General features: G+C 39.2%; 1 protein-coding gene across 8 annotated transcripts; it reads left to right on the top strand.

Annotated features, from left to right (window-relative positions):
- sh3tc2 (SH3 domain and tetratricopeptide repeats 2) lies at positions 1-20,256 on the top strand. Of its 8 annotated transcripts, XM_024283862.2 has the most exons (24): positions 1-287; positions 771-840; positions 5,711-5,822; positions 7,310-7,408; positions 8,170-8,295; positions 10,452-10,579; positions 11,511-11,616; positions 11,786-11,929; positions 12,822-13,023; positions 13,215-13,288; positions 13,394-13,589; positions 14,325-14,461; positions 14,538-14,588; positions 14,669-14,958; positions 15,047-15,241; positions 15,327-16,187; positions 16,263-16,483; positions 16,772-16,938; positions 17,244-17,421; positions 17,497-17,647; positions 18,380-18,502; positions 18,586-18,736; positions 18,842-19,038; positions 19,132-20,256. In XM_024283862.2, exons 3-24 carry the CDS (start codon positions 5,732-5,734, stop codon positions 20,008-20,010), a joined length of 4,767 nt encoding a protein of 1,588 aa, XP_024139630.1. In that variant the 5' UTR covers positions 1-287; positions 771-840; positions 5,711-5,731; the 3' UTR covers positions 20,011-20,256. The 8 variants fall into 8 exon arrangements, with proteins under 8 accessions (XP_024139630.1, XP_036069692.1, XP_036069693.1 ...); XM_036213799.1 differs by having other exon boundaries at positions 1-840; XM_036213800.1 differs by lacking the exon at positions 5,711-5,822 and having other exon boundaries at positions 4-287.
- Positions 20,257-20,965: the final 709 nt, after the last annotated feature.

The following is a 20,965-nucleotide window of genomic DNA, read 5'->3' as shown; positions in this document are numbered from 1 at the left end:
TCCGTGTCCTGGAGCTTTGCACAGTCAATTGCGCCATCACATGATCACATGTCCGGCGCAGGGCTGATATTCAGGGTGACTTTGTCATGGTCTGATTGGAGACACAGTAACTTCCAGAGTTTGCCTTTTTAAGGGCAGCCAGAGAAATAAGGGCGATATAGTTTCACACAAGTTAACCTTAACAGATCTAGTTCCTTGACCAGGAATGATTAAGTTATTTTTAGCTGAAACTTTATGGAAAAAGTGTGGGCGGGTATGTTTGAGGTCTACCTCTGGAATGAAGTCAGGTGAGTTCTTTAATGAAAACTTGAGAACCGTAAATGCCAGCTGACTGTTGTGATTGCATTGCAGTGTTTCAAGTAAGACTGGTGTGACTGGTGTTTCAGAATGTTTCTCTAAAAGCAACAGGTTCAGTCTTAAAGCAAAAAAAATGAAAATATTCATTTCTGTCCCGTCAGCATTTCAGTCCTTTGGACTCACATGATTTTAGACTTTGACGGACAGAGGAAGTGTGTGTGTGGAGGGGGGGCTGTTTGGGGTAAAAGAGGCGGGTGTAGTACCCTCGACTCAAAAAAAAAAAAAAAAATGGAGGGTGGAGCTTCAGCAGAGAGCTTCCTCGTCAGTGACATGCTGCCTTCCATAGCACAGACTCTCACTGGCTTACACAAGCTTTCTCTTTAGCATGTTCTCCTCTTTTTTCTTTATTCAAGAGGGGAAAACGGAAAAAGTTCCTGCTGCTGTCATGACACAACTTTCACTTTTTCCATAAGGAGACTTGCAGATATTAAAGCCAGCACAAGGAGAATGGATTGAGAGGGAGGAGCTGACAGCAGCACAGAGGTAAGAGATCTCTGTCTGACTTAAAGACCTGGTGATGTCTAAAACATATTTGTCAAAGTTGTTGTCATTCCAGGAACTTATAATAAGCACCACTGTAACTGTGGTTTCCTATTTTCATTGAACGGAGTCTCAGCTGACATGCTTCAGATCCCAGATGCAGAATAAAATGCTCCGTTTTGTGCTCACAGTGTTTGTTCCAGGGTAAAGAGCCGTGCAGCAATGTGGGAATCTCCCTGCAGGGAGCTCTGTCTCACACACAGATGCACAGAGCCAGGCTAAGTCTAAACTTAGAACCTCTGTCTCATATTTCTATCTGCTTACGATTCGATTACACACCACGCATCCAGGCACAAATACCCCAAACAAGCCCATCTAAACCCGGCTGGTGCAAACACCATATGATTCCCATTAGCTTGAATGTTATTGTCGTGCACCGCTGAGTGACACCACTGTGATTCTCTGGGATCTCCGGCTTCAGGGTCCCGTATGGCATGTGGTCATTAGCCGGACAACCCTTGTCATTATAGGCTGATCACAGTGGGTCTGTGGCTTTGCGTAACACAGGGTTTGACTTTAGCAAAAGTTGTTTTTACGCTGCAGCTGCAAACTACAGGTGTTGTGTAGGCATTTTTCCCCTTTGACACACTGCATATTTTAGAGTTTTTGTCAGTGAAAAAAAAGAACTCCTGACCCTGGTGCACCCTTTAGTGAAAACAAAGGCCACGCACATGTGACTGCACACATTAGCCTTGGGAAGTCTGTGTTTATTAGATTAGACATCTGTTCGACTGTAAGCAACAAACAGTGGAGCCTGAAGAGTGTTGGGATATGTTCCGACACGCCTTCAGGCCTGTTTACGGCTTTCTGCCTCATTAAGGTACACATGCACTGATTCAGCAATGACCATAAGCTGCCATATAACTCCAGAAACTGAGATAAAGGTGTAATCCTCTTGACCCAGTGAACAACAAAGTAGAGCACGCAGGAGGAAGAAACTGGAAGTTTCACTTTGGGTTAGAAACTATATATCCAACCACAGGTGACAGAAGTCAACTGGAAAAAGCCATCAGGGATTTCCACTTCGAAAGACCTGTTGTCTACTCTGACCATAAATGCATTATTACACCCTACTTAAATAATCCACCCAGATAAACATAGAATAGATGAGTTACTCTAGTTCCAGAAAGACATAAACAGGTTTAAAATCTATTGATCTCAATGGGGAATTCACACACAACCATTATTTGGGTTTACAGATCTAGAAAATAATTATCTGGTTGATTTATAGCAACATGCTTGAAGAGAACATTTTGTTTTTGTGTTGTTAAAATCTTCTAGGGGCAAAGTTAGGCTCAAAATTGCATATCTGAGTATTTATTTGTTCAAATCAATGAAAATCAGGAGCAGACAAAAAAAATGCCATTTGAGAAGAGACTATTTGTGACATAGGAAAGATACTGGGTGGGCCAAAAAGGGATATAGCACGACAAGAAAATGGATGATCAATGGGATCGCTTTTTAAATAGTTCAAAAGATGATCAAAGTGGTACTTTAAACCCTTTTTACCACAAAATTATGCAGGCGATCCTTTTCGATTCCACATCAGACCTTGAAGTAATACTGCAACAGAAAAACACAAATCCCCTCGTGTCGTTTGAGAATTGGAAATGTAGGGTAGAGTTTGCACAGAACCTAGAAAACGTTGGATTGCTGATAAAATATGGAATGAGTCAAAATTAGGAACCAACAGCATGAAAGTGCTTGTGCCCAATAAGGATGTGGTGGTGGTATAGTGGTTTGGGAGAGAGTTTCTTAAGATCTTTTAGTAGCAAGATGAAACTTTTGCCTGACATTTTTAATTTATTTTTTTAGCGAAGTGTCCCCATCTTCTCCAAATGTCACCAAAAGAACAAAAATCTTCCTTAACTTGCTTATTAAGTATAACAGACGCATTACTGTGATTCTCAGTCAGCAGATCTCAACTCAGAACAGCAGCTTCTTATCCACAGTATAAAACTGAAGCAGTTTTGATCACACAAAGAGAAACAATTAGCTGTTTAAGCAATCTATTCAATGATTTGGTTTTCACTTCTCTAAAATTGGTCACTCTGTGATTGATTCTGCCCTGATAACGGCATGATTCAATTGAACAGTCCACTGGGAGTGTGAGGTTTAGTATGCCAAACAATTAAATAAATGTGTTTTTACAACATCCCGTCCTGGACTTTAAGAACTTTGGTTGTTTCTCATTTTGATCATTATTCAATTACTAATATGTAGGGCTAACTCAACAGATGATCCCAGCATGCTTCATTGTTTAGCAGTGAGGCGGCAAAGTTTCTCATCTTTTTGAAAGCCACAGGCGTGATTTTAGCTCCCGTTATCTTCCAAAGCAGCTGTTTTCAGTTTGACCTGAATCATTTAGCAAGTGAAAGCAAGGTGTGTGAAAAGATTCTCAGGCATCCAGATAATGTCGTCACAGGTTCTGCCTTTCAGGGTAACTGGACAAGAGCAGCTAAGGATCTAGGAGATCTTTCATCTGTAGGAAGGACAGTGGACTCTTCTTTGAAGACCATGTGGACAGAGAAGATACAACAAAAATATACAATCTTGATATTAGTCCAGGAAGCTAGGGTCCTATTCACATCAACACACATTGTCTGCAGCTGCTTACATAGCATCTAGTTATTTCACTTTTTGCCACACCCTTAAAGGAGTAAGCACATACATAACCTGAATTCCCACCAGCAGTTGGAGCTGAAGAAGACACTCAGATTAGCAGTCAAAACTCTTCTAGGATCGATTAGCCATCAAAGTCCAGCTACCTGGAGAAACAGAACCCTGGCAGAAGTTGTAAGTTTTAAATGATCCAATATCATGTCTTGAAGTTGAATCATGGGATAAGGACTCAACGTTTTCTTTCTCTGAAGCGTGTCAGCACTCATTTCTCTGACTTTTTTATGTTTTATGTTTATTTCTTGTGTATGTTGTATTTTCCATGTACTGTAGGGTTTACAATCATCTTTCGTAGGTTCATTTTATGAAAAGTTCTCTAATCTGTAATCAAATCTATAGATAGTGGGCTTTTATCAGTATCCAAAGTTCTTCTCACCACACCCACCAAGATTGGATTCCTAACGCTGGTTTCTTTTTAAATTGATAATTCCCTTTATACATTTGATGCACGTTTCCATTATGGCTGATTGGTGAAGGAAAACCAGCCACAGGAAGGAGGATTTCCACAGATTTAATGCAAACTAAGAACCAGCAACTAAACTCAAACATAAAACCAATCGATGCAGAAAAAAACAATTGTTAAATCCTTTATTGTGATTAGGTAGCTATGACTGTTTCAGTGAGAAGGATGTAAGAACATTTAAAATAGTCACAGCCAACCTGCACAGAAACAAAACAAATGTGAACCACTAAAGGAAACACAACGTAAATGATTTCTGAGAATTATTTCCTTAAAAACTATTATTAAAACACATTTTATAGAATCCTGAACTAGTCTTCTGGATCTTGCTGTTTTTCTTTTAGTTTGCCTTTCTTTCCATATTGAATGTTGCACATATGATACAAACAAATACATTTTAATTAGTGGAAAAATAGGTTTTTCATAGAATAAATTTGATTTTATATATATATATGTTTGGTTGGGCATTAAACTATGTTAAATATTTATCTTTTCGTTAAAGATTATTAACATGTTAAAGGAATTTAAAGGATTTGTTTTTACTTAAGAAAATGTCATAATGAATTTTAGTCTCCTTTGCATTAATAAATTGCCATACACTGCCCTCAAGTGGCCAAAAAATAAATAAAATAAACCCTTTTAAAAAAATGTATTTCTTTTTCTAGATATCTGAAAATTGCTGGTAATATTTAAGAACATGTAGTGTTTTTCTTTTCCTTTCCTCTTTTGCTTGCAATGCAATCTGAATTTAATGATTTTTAATATATTTTTTTAATTAACTCTAATGTGAGATGATTTTTGTGAGATATTATTTCAAAGAATCTTAAAAAAACACCCACCCCTGCAGTCATTGTTGTTTAAAGGAGTATTTCCCTCTCAGAAGGAAATCCGCCACACAAGGTCAATGCGTGTCGCTGGGTTTTGCAGCTTAAGTTGCAGCAAACGCTCATATTGTCTTCATCACGGGTGGAAAGATTTGTGACCCCACAAGTTTCCTTAGAACGCAGTTTCTGATCCAGATCCTGCGAAGCTGGGGCGACTCTCTCCCCGACTTTGCTGCGACCTTGCAGCTCGCCTCTGTGTAGCATTGCCTTACAACGGGTCAGCATTAGATTATGTCAGCCACTAGCACAAAAGACACACACATTGACTTTGTGACACACATTCTGTGCATATTTGTCACCGACACACACAAGCAAGACGGCGCAGGGAAACTCAGGCTGATGCCTGCCCCCCACACACTCAATTGCAGAGAGCGCTTTGTGCATTCACTGGCTGGGCAGCTATTGAACACAGAGAGAGGGACTGGTGGGAGGGGGAAGATGGAGACAGAAAGAAAGAGAAATATTACAAAGAGCAGCAGACCTAGACAGATAGAGAGGAGGAGATAAGGGCTGCAGTAGCGCCGGGGAGCAGATCCTGCTAACACAAACTAGTTGGAAGCCAGAGTTAGCAAGGCAGGAAGGGGAGTGTAGAAAAAAAAGGAAGGGGATCAGGGCTTGTGGAACAGAAAGGAAGAGTTGTTGTTTAAGAGGCTGGGGGAATCTGATGGGATGGCATTGATCCCTGGGAGCTGCCGACTCTTGGGCCAGATGGCGTCTTGTTGCTGCAGACCTCTCCTCAACTCCTCCTGCTGCCAGCCGCTCATCAAGGTCTGCCTCTCCTCCTTCACAGGTCGGTCCCAGCCCGCTCTCTATGCTCTGCTGTCATGAGACGGACTGCTACTCTCAGATAGGCAGGAACATAGTTCATTGCACCACCATGGGTAACACTCTTAGTCATGAAGGTAAAAGAGCATGGTGTGATCCTGCCCCGCAGCAGCATGACTCTGCTTGTAGTGACTCAAGCAGTCCTGGTGGTGCTAACTCTGCTTTGGTTTAAAGAATAGGCTGTTGTCCTCCTTGGCACAATGTCATGTTGAATGCTGTGTGGCTCCCTACTGTCTCGTTCGATAATAATGTTCTATTGTGTTTTTTGCACTTACAAAGCATGAAGGCAAATGAAAAGGCAATCTAATCAAAATTAATGTGTTTATGTTGTTTTTTACTTAGCCAAAAGAAATGTGTGAATGATCAAACTGACATGAATGTGAGAAAGTTACTCTGTCAGAACAGCTGTGTGTTTGCCTGGCTTCATCCCCATAATCCCCTCATCATGACTCCTACAACTAACAAAAAGCTCAAAGGTGCTGTTTTCAGAGTGGCCATTGAGTCCCATTGAATTCTCTTTCTCACTACTTAAAAAAAAATCTATATATTTACTAGTTTCAGAAAAACCCATTGGGCTTTTATTTTAAAGGAATATTTTTTTATATCGTATGCCTACAAAACAAATGTGTAAACAAAGTAGAAATCTCTTAAAGTCCCCCTCTACTGAAAATTATGATATTAACTTGTTCTTGTGGCATTTCTTTCACAATGAGACATATATAAAGAACATTAAGCTTAAAATCACATTAAGGAGTATTTCTTAATTCAGATTGATGTGAATCAGAAAAAACGCAGTCGCAAAACCTTGTAGCAGTGATGTAGGTGCTACAGAAAACGAGCCACATGCATTCTTGAGCATTTCAAGGCATCCATTTGCAGACAAATAGACCCATCAACAACTTGATTTTTCTTGTCCAATTTGGCATTTGGCTAAAAAAAAAACAAAAAAAACAACACAATTTTTGTTGCACCTGTGATATTATACTTGGGTTATATCGCGCTGTAAGCTAGCAGGAGAGGGTGTAAGCAAAGGTATCACGGGAAGTGAGTGAGGGCTTACTCCGTGGAAACAGTCCCACCCACAACTCAGAGGCAAATTATTTAATGAATTATTGTCGCTTAGCAAAAAATATGTTCTAGAAGAGGATAGAGTTCTTTATTTTGGCTAAAAACTGTATTAATATAAATAAGAGACCATTGGGAACACTTAAAACAGATCAAAAGATGATTGGAGTGGGACTTTAACTGTAATAATAATTATTTTTTTCTTTTTTTAGCCACTTGCTTGATGATAAAAAAAAAACAAAACTTTTTTTTTACTTGAAAATTACCTTCTGTTTAGTTTTAAGCATAAACTTTGGATGTTGTAACAGGTCTGTTTGGATGATGGCTTTCCAATGTTTAGATAAGTTAAATAGCGGCAGTTTCATTAAAATCACGATATTGGGAAAGGAAAATTCATACTTCTGAATTTTTCTGTCGGATATCATGTTTTTTCCAAACTAAAATCTCAACTAAAGCTTTCTTTTTGTCTAATTTCTCTGGTTTTGATCCCTTTTTGCAGACATATCTCCCGCTGAGCTGGATGCTCTTTGGAGGGAGCCGCCATACACTCTTGGGGGAACAAATGAACACTTTTCAGGAAATGACATCATGACTGAAGGTACAGAAAAAACAGCAGAACCTATAAATCCTTCTGTCCATTATAATAAGGTTCTGCTATAGATGAAGCCTAAATAGCGTCTTATGAGTTCCATGTGAGACAGAGCATTACTGCTTTCCCTCTGGTCACTAACGAAGGAAGTGGTCGTGATATCCTTCCTGCTTTATGGAACAAACCAGGGGAAGTCCAGAACTGTGTTATAATAAAAGATATGAAATAGCTCAATTTATACCCTTATTAATGTATATAGGCTTTAAAAAGTCTAAAAATAGTCAATTTTCTAGTCTAGAAAATAGAAAATAAATAACAATTGTTTAAGGAGTAGCTTACACCACTTCAAGTAAAATTCTGGTTAAAATAAAATGTTTTTCATTTAATATTATGAAATGCCAGTCCTGGGATAGACTGACGGCCTGTCCAGGGTGTACCCCACCTTTGCCCTACAGTAGCTGGGACAGGTTCAGGTGACCTCGTGACCCCAAAAGGAACCAAAGGACTAAATGTGAAACATCTAACAGTGATAACTATAGTGTATGATGTGAAAACATGTTCAGTTTAATCCCTAAAGCCTATGAGGTATGCATTGCAAATCAAACCGAGCCTACAAAGCTGTTGATGACCGCTGTGATAAAAGAAAAAAAAAATCATGCGCCACCACCTTTGCAGTCTAAACAACAAAGGATTTAGCTTTAGGTCATGAAAACAATTTGATAATATGAACCTGTTGTTGTGGTTTCCTGAATGTGATCTTTTGTGCACAGGTGAAGAGAAGGATGGACCTGTGGGGGAACCAGGGGAAAGGAGTGCAGAACGAGACAACTACTGGAAGAAGAAAGAAGCTTTCCTCAGAGGAAGTACTGTCTCTATAGGGGACAAATTTTCTTCAGGTAAAACGTTTAAGGCTTATATGTACTAGTTCACTTTTCAAATTAAGATGACTCTAGTCAAAAAAAAAAAAAAAACTAATGAGTTGGTGGCTGTAAACAGGATTACCTGGGTTAAAGGTATTAACTTTATAAACAGTTCTTAGATAAAATTCGGGCTATTTCGTCAACCAAAGTGGAAATAAATAAAATAACTTTATTTGAATCTTTAAAGTAGATAACCAGCTGAGCACGAGTGTTTGCAGGCTCATAGTATCCATTGAGAGACTAACAGATATTTCAATGGTTAGCTGCAAAAACATAATTTTTCATGCAGATTTTATAATATTACACAATCAGCAAAAATGTGCTTGTAATTACCTGAAGGTCTTATTTTGCATAATCCAAATTTGTTATAGCCATTTTCTGGTTAAAATATGAAAGAAAGGACTAGTTTGTTAAGTGAGAATAAGTAAGATGTTTTTTAAATAAATCCTTATTACCAGCTGTGGTAGAGTGTTCGCCCTGAGACTAGAAGGTTATGAGTTAAAATCCACAGCTAGGATCCGTGGTGATTAACAATCTCCATTTAAGGCCATGCTCAGAAACCAAATTTTACTTTATAAAATTTGATAGTAAAATCTGTACTAACGTAGAATGAAGGCATTAAACACACTTTTTATAAAAGCATGGTAAATAAAACTGATTTTTTTTACTTAGCTGCTTCCGATTTAGCCTATTATTGTTTACAAATAAAATTCTACACTAGCTCCAATTGAATGCTTTACAGCATTCACACAATTGTTTCAGCACAAAAAAACTCAATCACACTTTGAATAATTTCAGCAATGTTGGTGTCAAAACACTGACTTTGTTCAGGACATTATTCCTTGTACTTTTAGTATTGATATGTTTTACAATTTTTAAGATTTTACTCAATTTATGCGATTTTCCAGCCAATAGCAAATTCCTCAAATCCTTTAAAAACTTTGTGCAATCTTGAAACTTAAACAATATTGTTATCGAAATGTTCAGCAAGTTCAGGACGTCCATGCTTGAACTTTTGGTACTTTTGGTAAATTTGACAGTTTTTGTAATTTTACGCAATTTACGCAATTTTTTTTTTTGCGAGAATTTTTTCAAATTTGTTGTGGATATTGAAACCCATTCAATATTGGTATCAAAACGTTCAGCACGTTCAGGAAATTAATGCTTGTACTTTTGGTTTTCATGCCTTTTACACCTTTTAAAATTTTACGCAATTTTTGCGATATTTGTTTCCAAGAAAGTCTTAAAATTTTTCATTAACTTTTAAAACCTATGCAATATGGGTATCAAAACATTTAGCACGTTCAGGACATTATTTAGCAATAATAGTAAATTTCTTCAGCATCTTAAGTGACCACATTCAGCAAAAAACATTCACACTAGCATTATTGCAGGTAATGTAACTTTTCTAGTTGGTTAGTTTTTTTTTCACCAAATACGGTATGCAATAATTGCAGACATATTTGCTTTTGAATTACAAGTTTGATGAATGAAACTCAATATGTTAAAGCCGAAAAAACCTTGTAATACTAGGTATTTGCTGGTGTTTTGTTTGGGTTATTTTGGGCAAGAAGGTTAACCGCTGCCTCCTTTTGGTAGCTGAGGCCAGCCACATATTCAAATGCCCACCAGACACATTTATTATTCAATTGTTATAGTTGCTGTTTTTTGTGCTTTACCATTGACTCCACCATAGAGGAAGCTAGCTTCTGTTATGTCATCTAATTGCCCCTATGTTTTACACAACTGCGTTTCAAATACTTTCACGTATGATGATGTAGCACATTCCGGCATCTGCTAATGTTCTCCTCAATCAGCAACGTAGCTTCATCCATCAGGTTTCCACAGGTTCTTCCTCTAAAATGCATTTAAATGAACACACTGAGTATTCAGTAAAAGGCCTAATAGCCTTCTTACCCTCTCGGGGCTTGTGTTGTACTTACGAAGCATCAATCAGATGTAAGAGCCTGCATTGAGAATTTTCAATAATTTAGTGAAAGTTTTGAATTTCTTGCATGAACACACACAAAATAAAACTTTTTTTTTTCTCATACGACAAATTATTTTAGCTTACTCTAAACTAAAGTAAATAATATTCTAAAATGATCTAAATGTGCTTCTGTCCTATGCAGAAATTGTGCTTTTGTTCACCGGGCGGAGACGTTCCAGTGAGGATCCTGACCGGAACCTGCAGGAAGCGCTACGTACTCGGCTCAGAGTGGTGGAGAGCAACAGCAAAGATGTTGTGCAGCTTTTCAAAGTAAGTACAAAAAATAAATAATAAATCCATCTATAATCTATTACTGCATTTTTAATGGATCGAACTTGTAGCTTTGTATGTCTTGCAATTCCTGAAATTATAAATAACTTTTGATTCTGGTTAAAATAAAACTTAACTAATTTTCGCCACCAGAAGAAACATTACATTTTTTGTAAACAAGAAAAAAAGTTAAAATGCATTTAATTTCAACTAAATGAACACTAATTACTTTTTATGACTAGTGTTTCTCAATTGCATGAATTTAATTTTGTCAACATTAAACATTTACCATTTTTGTCTCCATCATTGAAATGTTGTCTTGAGGGGGACAAAATCTTACTTTTACTTAAGTGTTAACTGGTTGTATTTGCTGCTACATTTTTCCCTTTATTTTGATGAGGGGCACAAAATTCTAGCTCAAAGTGTATCCCATGTATAGGCCAACTTTAACTATTGGAAATCAGTTTTACAGCTTATTTGTCAAAACTACCTACTCAAACAAATGATGGAGCACATTTATAAAACATGTTTTTAAAAATATTGATTGTGTGTGTTACTCTAAGATAATAAAGAGTATGAAATATATATATATATTATGTATATATGTGGGTATTTAAAGGGTAAATCATCCACAAGAATGCTGATGTCTGCTCTGAACTCTTGTAACCTACCATAGTATCCAGGGCTTGACTTGATTTAGCATTACCTTGAATGGAAAAATGACAAAGAACATTTTTTTTTTTTTATATGTATTGGAAATAAAGTTAGGTATGAAAAGGTTAAAGAGTATAAAGCGCAGTCATTTCTTCTGAATGGCTTTTTTGGGGTCATTTTTTTAATTAAAAAAAGGCAAAATCAGGAGCAGTTTCTACATTGTTTCCTCTTGAATATAAATATATAATTCTGCTGCTTTTGACCTTCCCTGCTGCAGGACTTGTCTGCACGTCTGGTCTCAGTCCACGCTGAGAAAGACAGCTTTGTGCTCACTTTCAAAACCGTGGAGGAGATGTGGAAGTTCTCAACTTACCTTTCATTAGGTAAGTGAAATGAATGTCGTTCTGGTTTTCTTGTGCACTTCTTTATTTTTAGTTTTTTAACTCACTTATTGGATTTTCATAACAGCAAGAAAATCCAATACAGCAGGTAACAGTGATATGCGTTCATGCAGTATGAGTCATATTTCAGGTGATGTTCAATGTGCTGCAGGTTATGTTGCTCGCTGTTTGGAAAACTTCCTGTGTGATCAGTCCTTCTGGCTGGACTCAGAGCTGCTTAGTGACCTGGAGATCAATGTCAAGGTGGATGAGGAACATCTGGCCACCCTGTATTTGAGACTTCTCAAACAGGAAGGTCAGTATTTTTGCTGCAAATACTGAAAAGTTTCACTGAAAGACTCCACCCTGACAACCACCATATCTTTGCCATTTGCTACAACCCTCTTTGACTCCCTATAGCACATGCTCGGTCCAGCTTATAATGCTAAATGTTCCTAAAATAAAATCCAAATATGGAGAATTATCTTTCCAATATGCGGCATAAAAAAAACTGGAATAACCTTCAAAAAGTACTATAACTAGGTACCTTTGTATCAATCTCAGCTGGTAAAAACCTTTCAATCATTGAATTAATTATACCATTAGAAACACACACAGTTCTACTTTTCATCATTTAAAATGACATACTTTTATACACTGACACATTCATTTCTAAACAGTGTTTTTAGTCTGCAGGTAAAGATAAAGTTCCAGACTGAAACTTCATCAAGATCTTTTTTATGTGATTTATGTGACTTTTAGCCTGCAAGGTTTCTCTCATTGTCCAAACACATGCATGTTGAGATTGTCTGTCTATGCTGGACAGTCACACACACACTCCCACACAAACACACACAAAAATCAATTTACTATAAAGTAAGTCAATGTTTTAAGTTCTGCACTCATTCCCCCATAAATGCACATTGATCTCATCCTGTCTGGTGAGATTATATGCCGGTGTAGAGCACCAGGCGAAAAGCTTAAAGGAAAATAAAGACTGCAGTGTTGGCAAAAATGCTGAAAAATGCATTAACTTTAATTGGTGGAGGATATAAAGCATCTAACATTCTGCACTGGACTGGATGTGGGTTTGGTAGTCACAGTAATGCTGATCTTGAAAATTTGAGAATAATAATAAAAAAAGGTTACAAATGTGTTGAGGGATTTTAAATGCCTATTTAGACAACATAGTCTTTGTCTTATTGCAGGATTCTTTTTTGCAAAGGCGCTGTTCAGTAGACGTGATGAGGATGGAGAAGAGGACGAACAGCTGTTGTTTAACAAGAATGACCTGCTGCTGGTGAGGGACACCGGACAGGGAAACATGTGGGAGGGCACCCTGCTTTCCACAGGGAACCATGGCCTGGTGCCAGTCAACGCCATGCAGCCGATGCCTTACCCCTTCTATCAGTGAGTCACCGAGAGAGCCAAGCAAAGCTGAAAACTCCTTCCTCAGCTTCTTTTTTGTCAGACTGTCAATGATATCATACTTTTTATTTATTATGGTATAAATATTTTTGTTTCACAGCCAAAAAAATGTGCAGAACAGTGACTTCAGTAGTCAGTGAAGCCGTATTAAACTGTACTTCCTGTTTGGTTAGGTGGTTCCTGAGGAAGTATCCGGGTCATGCTGAATGGTCGCCTTTAGAAAAGGAGCAGTTTGAACATCCCATCGGTAAATATGATACATAGCAGTCTGATTAAACATGAATTAAAACTTCATATTTCACAGGAAGTGTTTCTGTGATGATCAGGTCCTCTTCTGTCTTAAATCTTGTAGTGACGGGTTCCTGTGTGGCTGTAGTGGACTACAGTCCCGTAGGGCCGGACGAGCTCCAGCTGAGCCAAGGGGACACAGTGGAGATCCAAGGCCTGCTGCTCCGAGGCCTCGGGGTCTTCATAGGGACACACGCCTCCACAGGACGCACCGGCTTTGTACACAGGGCTCATGTCAAGCCTCTGAACACCACACCGTTGTAAGAAACTGTATTATTTCAGTTGCAAGAACATAATATCAATCTGTGAAGTCAAACCTTCTTACTCGAGGGCTACAAAAGGTTCTAAAGTTTGACAGAAGGGCCAGACCAGGAGCAGATTTGTGACATGTTTTGGTAATTCACCTTGTAAAAAAGAAAAAAAAAGAAAATAAAATAAAAAACATGAGATCTGGATGAAAACATGCCTTAATCTTGATTGAAAAGGACTTTAAAACAGAACAATTTAAATTTTATATCAGAACTTTGGAAAACTCAGGAAAATGCTACAGTCATGTGGTGTTAATTGGAAAAACGACTGTCCGACTTGGAAATCACACATGAATATTGGAAGAAAAACAAATCTTTAAACACGACATTAATGCAGAATAACTTTCTGCGCCTGACCAAAGGTGAATTTACTTGTAGTGCGCCATCTGTGGGGAGACACCTGAATTGCAGGAAAATAAAACAACACTGGTAATCCAAATTATTTATTTCCGTTTGGTGGGCCAGGTTAAATTGCTTAATGGGCCATTAAAAAATAAATTCAGGTCAAAGAATCGTCCAAAATGAACCAACCTCGTCGATAAATCGTATCAAACATACATATACCAATCGAATCATTGTTAAAAGGAATTGTTACTTTGAAGTGTTTAAAGCTGTGTTAAATGGGGTTAGCGAGCACGGCTGTGTTGATTAGGAAAATGGTAATGGAACCATTTTTTTCTTTTGCAGAGACAAACGATTATTCTTTCTTGCTGATGAGGAGAGGGCCAGCCTGGCTCACGTTAACCCGTGTAGCTCTGAGCCAAGTGACAGCAGCTTACTGGAAAGACTGTTCTCATCTGACATCAGCTCCGTCTACAGGCTGGGTAAAGACGCGTCAGGGCAGATAATGACATCTCTTGTGACGTTTCTATTAGCTTAAATCCTGTTTCTTTTCTCTAGATCGACTGGACGAGACAGACTTTACGTACATCCAGAATCGCCCAAAACATGGTACGCATGCATTCAAATGGTTATAATGTTCACTTTGAATCAGCTTGTTTAGTTTAGCTTTCAATGTGTCCTCTTGTCAGATTATAAAGTCCTTACGAGCGCCCGTCAAAGCATGATGTCAGAACGAAGCGAAGGGACATCGCCATTCCAGTTCTCCCCTCGCCCCTCCGTCTCTCACTCCTCCCCCAGTGTGTCCCACCGTCACTCCCACAATCCTTTGCGATTATCCTTCACACTGGATGACACATTCAGAGAACTGGATGAGTTTCAGGAGGATCCACCTCTGTTCCTGGAAGAGAACAGCTGGGAAGGTGAGGAGTCAGAACTCAGCGACCCCACACTGACTCTGCTCAACCAGGATCACTACCAGGTTGGTGGAGTTCCAGTTAAAAATCATGTTGAAAATATAACCTGGATGTTGCTGTCAGAGCATCATTGGATCTGTATCCTTCTTCCAGGAGGACTTCCTGCCTTTATATGACCTGCACTATTCTTTTCTGTGGCTGACATTCGGCGGTAAGCCGGAGGACGAACTGTCGGCTCATCTTGAAAGTGTTAGGGAGTGTTCTAAAAGACTGGGCATGCACTGGGCACACCGGCGAGCATGTTTTGTTCTAGGAAGACTGTGTGCCAGGAAGCTAAAGTTCTCACAGGTACAATAAATTGTAAACAAAATGGTAAAGATTCTTAAAATAAACACAAATCCTTGGTATAATGAACGTTTTCCTCCCTCCTCAGGCTCGTGTGTACTTCGAAGAGGCTCTGAGTGTTTGTGTTGACAGCTTCTCCGACACACCACTCCTGGTAGCTCTCTTGACCAACCTCACAGCCGTCTACCTGAAGCAGCGCATGAAGGACAAACTGCCTCAGACTCTGGAAAAAGCCAGTGCGCTGCTTCTCTGTCTCCCTAGCCACACTTTCGCCTCCAAAGATGAAGCTGAACTGCTGAAGCTGCTCCTGAGAAGATCGGTGGTTTTGGGGGACAAGCACTTGGAAGCTCGTGTCTGCTACCTCATGTCCACCCTCTTCCTGCTCCTCAACAAGAACGACGATGCCTTACCGTTTGTCGAGCGCCTTCAGTTCCTGACACTGACGCTCTCTGCTGCTGAAGAGGGTCCTGTAGCACCTTTGGACCTCAACTGGCTCTTGAGCTGCCTTTATCACCGAAAATACATGCCTTACTTAGCTCTGGCCTCTGTGAGTCTGGACTCTCGGCAGGACCACTCGCTTGATGACGCCTTCCAAAAGATCGAGTTATTTATTAAGAATTCCGTTCGCCTGAATCCATCTTGGAGGGAGGGGAGCTCCCTTCTCCCTGCACAGATTGTGGTTTACCTGCAGCAGACCCTGACTATAGCTGAACTGAGCGACAACACAAAGACCCAGAGGGATCTGTGTATGGGCTTGGCATCCATCTACCAGCAGTATGGTACTTTTGATAAAGCAGTTCGCTGTGCACAGCAAGCCGTGGAGATCGGGAGTCACATGAATGAGGAGGATGGCTTTGAGGCTTCTGTGCTGCTTGGATGGTTGTTGGTGTTGACCGGTCAACCCGAGAAAGCCCAGAGTGTCCTACAACCACTGCTAGCGTCACTACAGGTACAAAAGACAGCAAATTCTGCTAAATGAAAGGTTCTTTGAAAATGCATTTTTTTTCTCTCATCTCCTTGTCAGAGTACAGACAGTCCCACTCAGCGAGGAGTGATCCATAACCTTTTGGCTTTAAGTCTGAGGCATCAAAGTCGAATCAAAGAGGCGGGACGAAATTTCCACGCTGCCCTGGTCATCTCGAGGGAAAGTGGAAACCAGAGGAATCAGGCCCTGGCTTTGGCTAACCTGGGCTGTCTGGCACTGGTTGCAGGAGCATCTTTGATTGCAGAACGCTTTCTAGTCAGGTCAGAAATGAGCCTTTTTCTCCTAATGTTGGGCCCTTAAAATAAGTTAAAAATTCATACAATTTTAATACATTTTCTTAAAAAAAGAAAGTCTGCCAATGTAGTAAAGAAAAAAATCCTAACTAAGAATAGATTGATGTCTTGCAAACAAATAATTCCTAAAACAATTATCTTTTTACTCTCAAGGTTCCATTTTTGAAATGCACCCAAAATAAAACTGGATTCCAGAGAAAGTTTTTGAAAACCAATAATTTTACCTACACCTTCATATATTATCTTTCCTCTTAGATCTCTATGCCTTTTTCTGGAGCTTTGGGAGAGCCCGACAGATGAGGAGCACGTTCAGGCCTACCTCTGGCTTGGGCGGAGCTTCAAAGACAGGGGGAGGAGTCAGGATATCCGGGCATGCTATGAAATGGGCCTACTGATTGCTCTGCATGCCAGAAACCTGCATAGTGAGTTGAAGATCATCTGTAAACATCACAGCAAGTGACAGAAATCACACATTTTAATCTAATCTAGTTTGCTCAATATTTTGTTGACATATTTTTCATCAAACTGCATTCATTTATTTTTATTATATTAAGATTTTGGTTAAATTGAGAATTTCTTGAAAATATTTAATTTTGTGTGTTAATCTGTTAATGATAATAAGGATATATGATGCAACACAAGTCCCAGTAATTAGACAACACCATGAATTAACATCCTAGTTTCCTATATGGACTAACTTGTTTCTTTTGCTCTGCTTCTCCCCCAGGTCAAATGGTGGTGGCAAAGGCACTGAGTCGGCTGTATGCAGACATGCTCCTCTACGGTCAGAGCATCGTTTACTATGAACACTGTGTGCTAGTTTCCCGAGAGCTGAAGGACAAGAGGTTGGAAGGAGAGTATCTGGAGATCCTGAGCAGCCTCTACCTCTCGCTCAACACCGAGAAGTGAGTCCAGCGCACATCCCTCTGAATTTAGTCAGATTGGAATAAATAAAATATGAATGTGCCTCACGGTTGCAGGTCTTCTCGTAAGTCTCTTGACTACACCAAGCAAAGCCTGCGGATCTCTATTGATCTGGGAAAGCGGGAGGAAGAGTCAGAGACCTGGCTGCAGGTGGGACGCATATATTATCTCATTCACGAAGACGAGTTGGCTGACATGTACCTGCAGGTGAGGAGTAAAGTGTGGAGCACTGTTTAAAGTGGTTGCATGCTTATTTTTTTGTTCTGTGCTCTATAAAGAATAGTTTGAGCCCTGCCAATAAGAAATTCAACAACAACCAGTTGTTAATTCCACTTTTAAAGACTCACTCTGATGAAAATTTTATTTTTTGGGTTCTATATTTGTTCTTGTTGCATTTTTTAGATAATGGAGGACATATAATTAAAGAAAATTAAGATCAAAATTGTATTTTTGAGTATTTTTTTATTCAAATAGTGTAAATCATCTGAAAAATGTGCTTTGAAAAAGAGCTTATGTCGTAGATAATATGCCCTGGTCAAAACCATTCCAATGCATCCTCTTACAGACAAATAGATCCATGTATGTCTTTGTTTTCCTTGTTTGAGCTGGCATCTGTCTCAAAAACTGTAGATCTGTGGATGCGAGGAACCAGGAGAGTGCATGTAAACAGAAAGCTCTCAGTAACTGAGAGGGGAAAAGGGGGGGGTCGCTCCCACCCATAACTAAGAGGCAAATTTCCATCAAACAATTGCCGCTCTGCCATATCTATGTCCAAGAAAAATACTTTTTTGGCAAACATTTGCATAACCATAATTAAAAGACCACTGGGTACGTTTTTAAAAAAGCTCAAAAGATGATCAGAGTGTGATCAAAAATGATATAAAATCAACTACAAAAATAGTTAATGCTCAGAAAGTTAAATTTCAAATGTGTTGACAGGCAGCAGTGAAGACAGCCTTGAGGATGAATGACGCTCCCTTCACTATGAGCATCTATGAGGAAGCAGGAGACGTCTACTTTAAAGGACACAAGAACCGAATGGCTTCAGTACCTTTCTATAGGGTTAGTGGATTTCCCTCACATTTCATCCCTTTGCTTGTTGCTTTTAATAATATATGTACTAAATATTCTTACTTTTTTTTAAGGATGGAAGTCTGCCATTTGCACGAAGCATCAATGACATCCACTCTGAGTTTCGTTTGCTGAGCAAACTGACAGAGCTGCTGATGTCCCAAGGTGACCAGGAGGAGGCGCTGCAGTATGCAACACTGGCTGCTCAGATTGCCAATAAAACTGGTACAAAGCCTTTCTACAATTCATATCTTTCCTTACAGAAAACATAATTCAGCCACTGCTGAATGCTGTTCCAATCGAGTCAGACAATTTCCTTTTTCCCACCAGGAGTGCGTGTGAATGAGAGGACTGCATACCATCGACTGGCTACTATTTATTACAACCTGGAGCATTTTGAGATGGCAGAAAACTACTACCTGAAATCCCTGTCTGTGTGTTCGCCTGTCCTGCAGCACTCCAAAGAGGCACGCTACTACACTAAAGTTTACAGCAGACTGGGAAACCTAACTTTGCACAAACTCAAGGTACTACTGTGAGAAATACTTTTCAGACAACACCAGATTCCATCATCCAAACACAAAAATGTTTTTTGCTGACCTGCTCGACTCTTTTTTTAGGATGCTTTTGATGCGCTGGGATACTTCCAGTTGGCTCTGGCAGCTGCTTTGGAGGACCAAGCTAATCCTGAGGCATTGTATGTGGTCTACATGAAGCTGGCGGAAATCCACGGCAACCACTTGCCTGATGCTCAGCTGTGCCAAGTTTACAGAGACCGAGCCCAGAGTTTGAAGAAGGTACTCGCTGGTTTGGGAAGTTCTGCTGCCGGAGAGGAAACTGTTGACGAGGCAAATGCAGAGCTGGGGGAAGAGATGAAGGAGAGCTTGGATGACGAGTTTCAAGAAGATTTGGAGAGAAATTTGACTTTTGAATGTATACCTGATAATAAGCACTGTGAACTTAACTCAACTCTGAGACCTCTTACGATCCCCGTGGACTTAAAAAACAAAAGCGCAGGCATGAATCTGAAAGAGGATTCTGGGCAAAAGCTCCACAGTCACTTTCTTCCAGACATGGAGAGTCCTCCTGCTTCTGAGTCCGACACCATTGCCAGTCAGTCCTTCAGAGACAGTATTTTAACAGAGTCCTTTGACACGGCTAAAGAGCACATCTCCGACTCGAGCAGCTCCACCGACGTTTACCAAAATCCAACCGAAGGCACAGACTCGAAATTCGACTCTGAACACAGCACGCCAAGTCAAATACCGTTCAACCACGCAAGCGATCGCACAGAATGTGTAGATGGGAGGGACACGGATTCTGATGTTCCAGATGAAGAAAACACACCCGTAGAAGAGACGGAGGCAAGCGCAGCTCTGATCCAGCAGGAGCCGGATTCAGTCCAGGAGATTAGCCTAGATGATGTTGGCAGCTGCACAGAGGAACATGCAATGGAGACCTGTGACACATGCAGTGACTATACAAACACAACAGAATAGTTTCTTATAGCACTTTATGGTTTCTTGTTTTTGTATTAGATCTCACGGTCAACAGACAGACCGCTACGTTCCAGCCGCACGGCAACTTTTCTATGACATGTAATGTCAGTAATTGTGTCGGAGTCTTACTCACTTTAAAGTGTAGTACTACCGTCTAATATATGTGATTATATAACAACATCCAAGCTTGTATATATGTTTTTTACAATGTCATGTCTCTCATTGAGATGAAACAACTGAGAGAAACAACAGTGTGTTGAGTGTTGATTTTCATGAGTTGTCGTTTAAAAAAAAAAACTCAACCGTAAATGAAAAAAGTTCATGAATAAGGACCACAAATCCCAGAAACACAAATCACTAGGAAAGGTATAATTCTATTAGCATAACATAACAGCTTTGAAAATGCAGATTGCTTTAGCTCAACCAAAAGTCCCAGAAATTCTGTTAAATGTCTCATTTGAAACAAGTGAAGCTAAACGCAGATGAGAAGTTTAGGTGAAGGGAGTTTTATAATATTTCTGCAATATTATAAAATATTCTCTTTATCATTGTGAAACAAACTGCAAACTTTTTTATTTTAAAAAAAGATGATTCTTTATTTAAGAAGTGTTCTATTTTGTATAAGTGGTGTCAAAATGGACAGAAATGAATTATTATAAAATTTTAGGGTAATTTTTGTATTAAAAACCTTTTAAGAAATGGCTAAAACAAGGTTGCACAGCTTCAAAATTGAATGTTACAACAAATTTACTTGGCAAGTTAATTTTTAAAATGTTTGCATATTGAATAAAACCACAACTTTATAACCAGTTTGAAAAAATTACATTCAAGGAAAATTCCTAAAACAAACTTTTTAAAAACAAAATTTGGCAAATTTTTTGTATTTTTTAAGATTTCATGATTTTTTTTTTTAGAAATCAAAATGTTGTTTTTTTTTCCATTATTGTTGACACAA

Source organism: Oryzias melastigma, linkage group LG10 (assembly GCF_002922805.2).
Source record: "Oryzias melastigma strain HK-1 linkage group LG10, ASM292280v2, whole genome shotgun sequence".
Taxonomy (NCBI): domain Eukaryota; kingdom Metazoa; phylum Chordata; class Actinopteri; order Beloniformes; family Adrianichthyidae; genus Oryzias; species Oryzias melastigma.
The sequence above is the reverse complement of the archived record's forward strand: the minus strand, read 5'-3'. Positions and strand labels throughout refer to the sequence as shown.

What these genes read in the sequence shown, in the direction of transcription:
- sh3tc2 (XM_024283861.2), top strand. Translation starts at nt 5,590, where the DNA reads ATGGCATTGATCCCTGGGAGCTGCCGACTCTTGGGCCAGATGGCGTCT. An exon ending in CTGCCTCTCCTCCTTCACAG is followed by an intron (nt 5,711 to 7,309) that starts GTCGGTCCCAGC and finishes CCCTTTTTGCAG; the next exon opens with ACATATCTCCCGCTGAGCTG. An exon ending in CAGCTCCGTCTACAGGCTGG is followed by an intron (nt 14,462 to 14,537) that starts GTAAAGACGCGT and finishes TCTTTTCTCTAG; the next exon opens with ATCGACTGGACGAGACAGAC.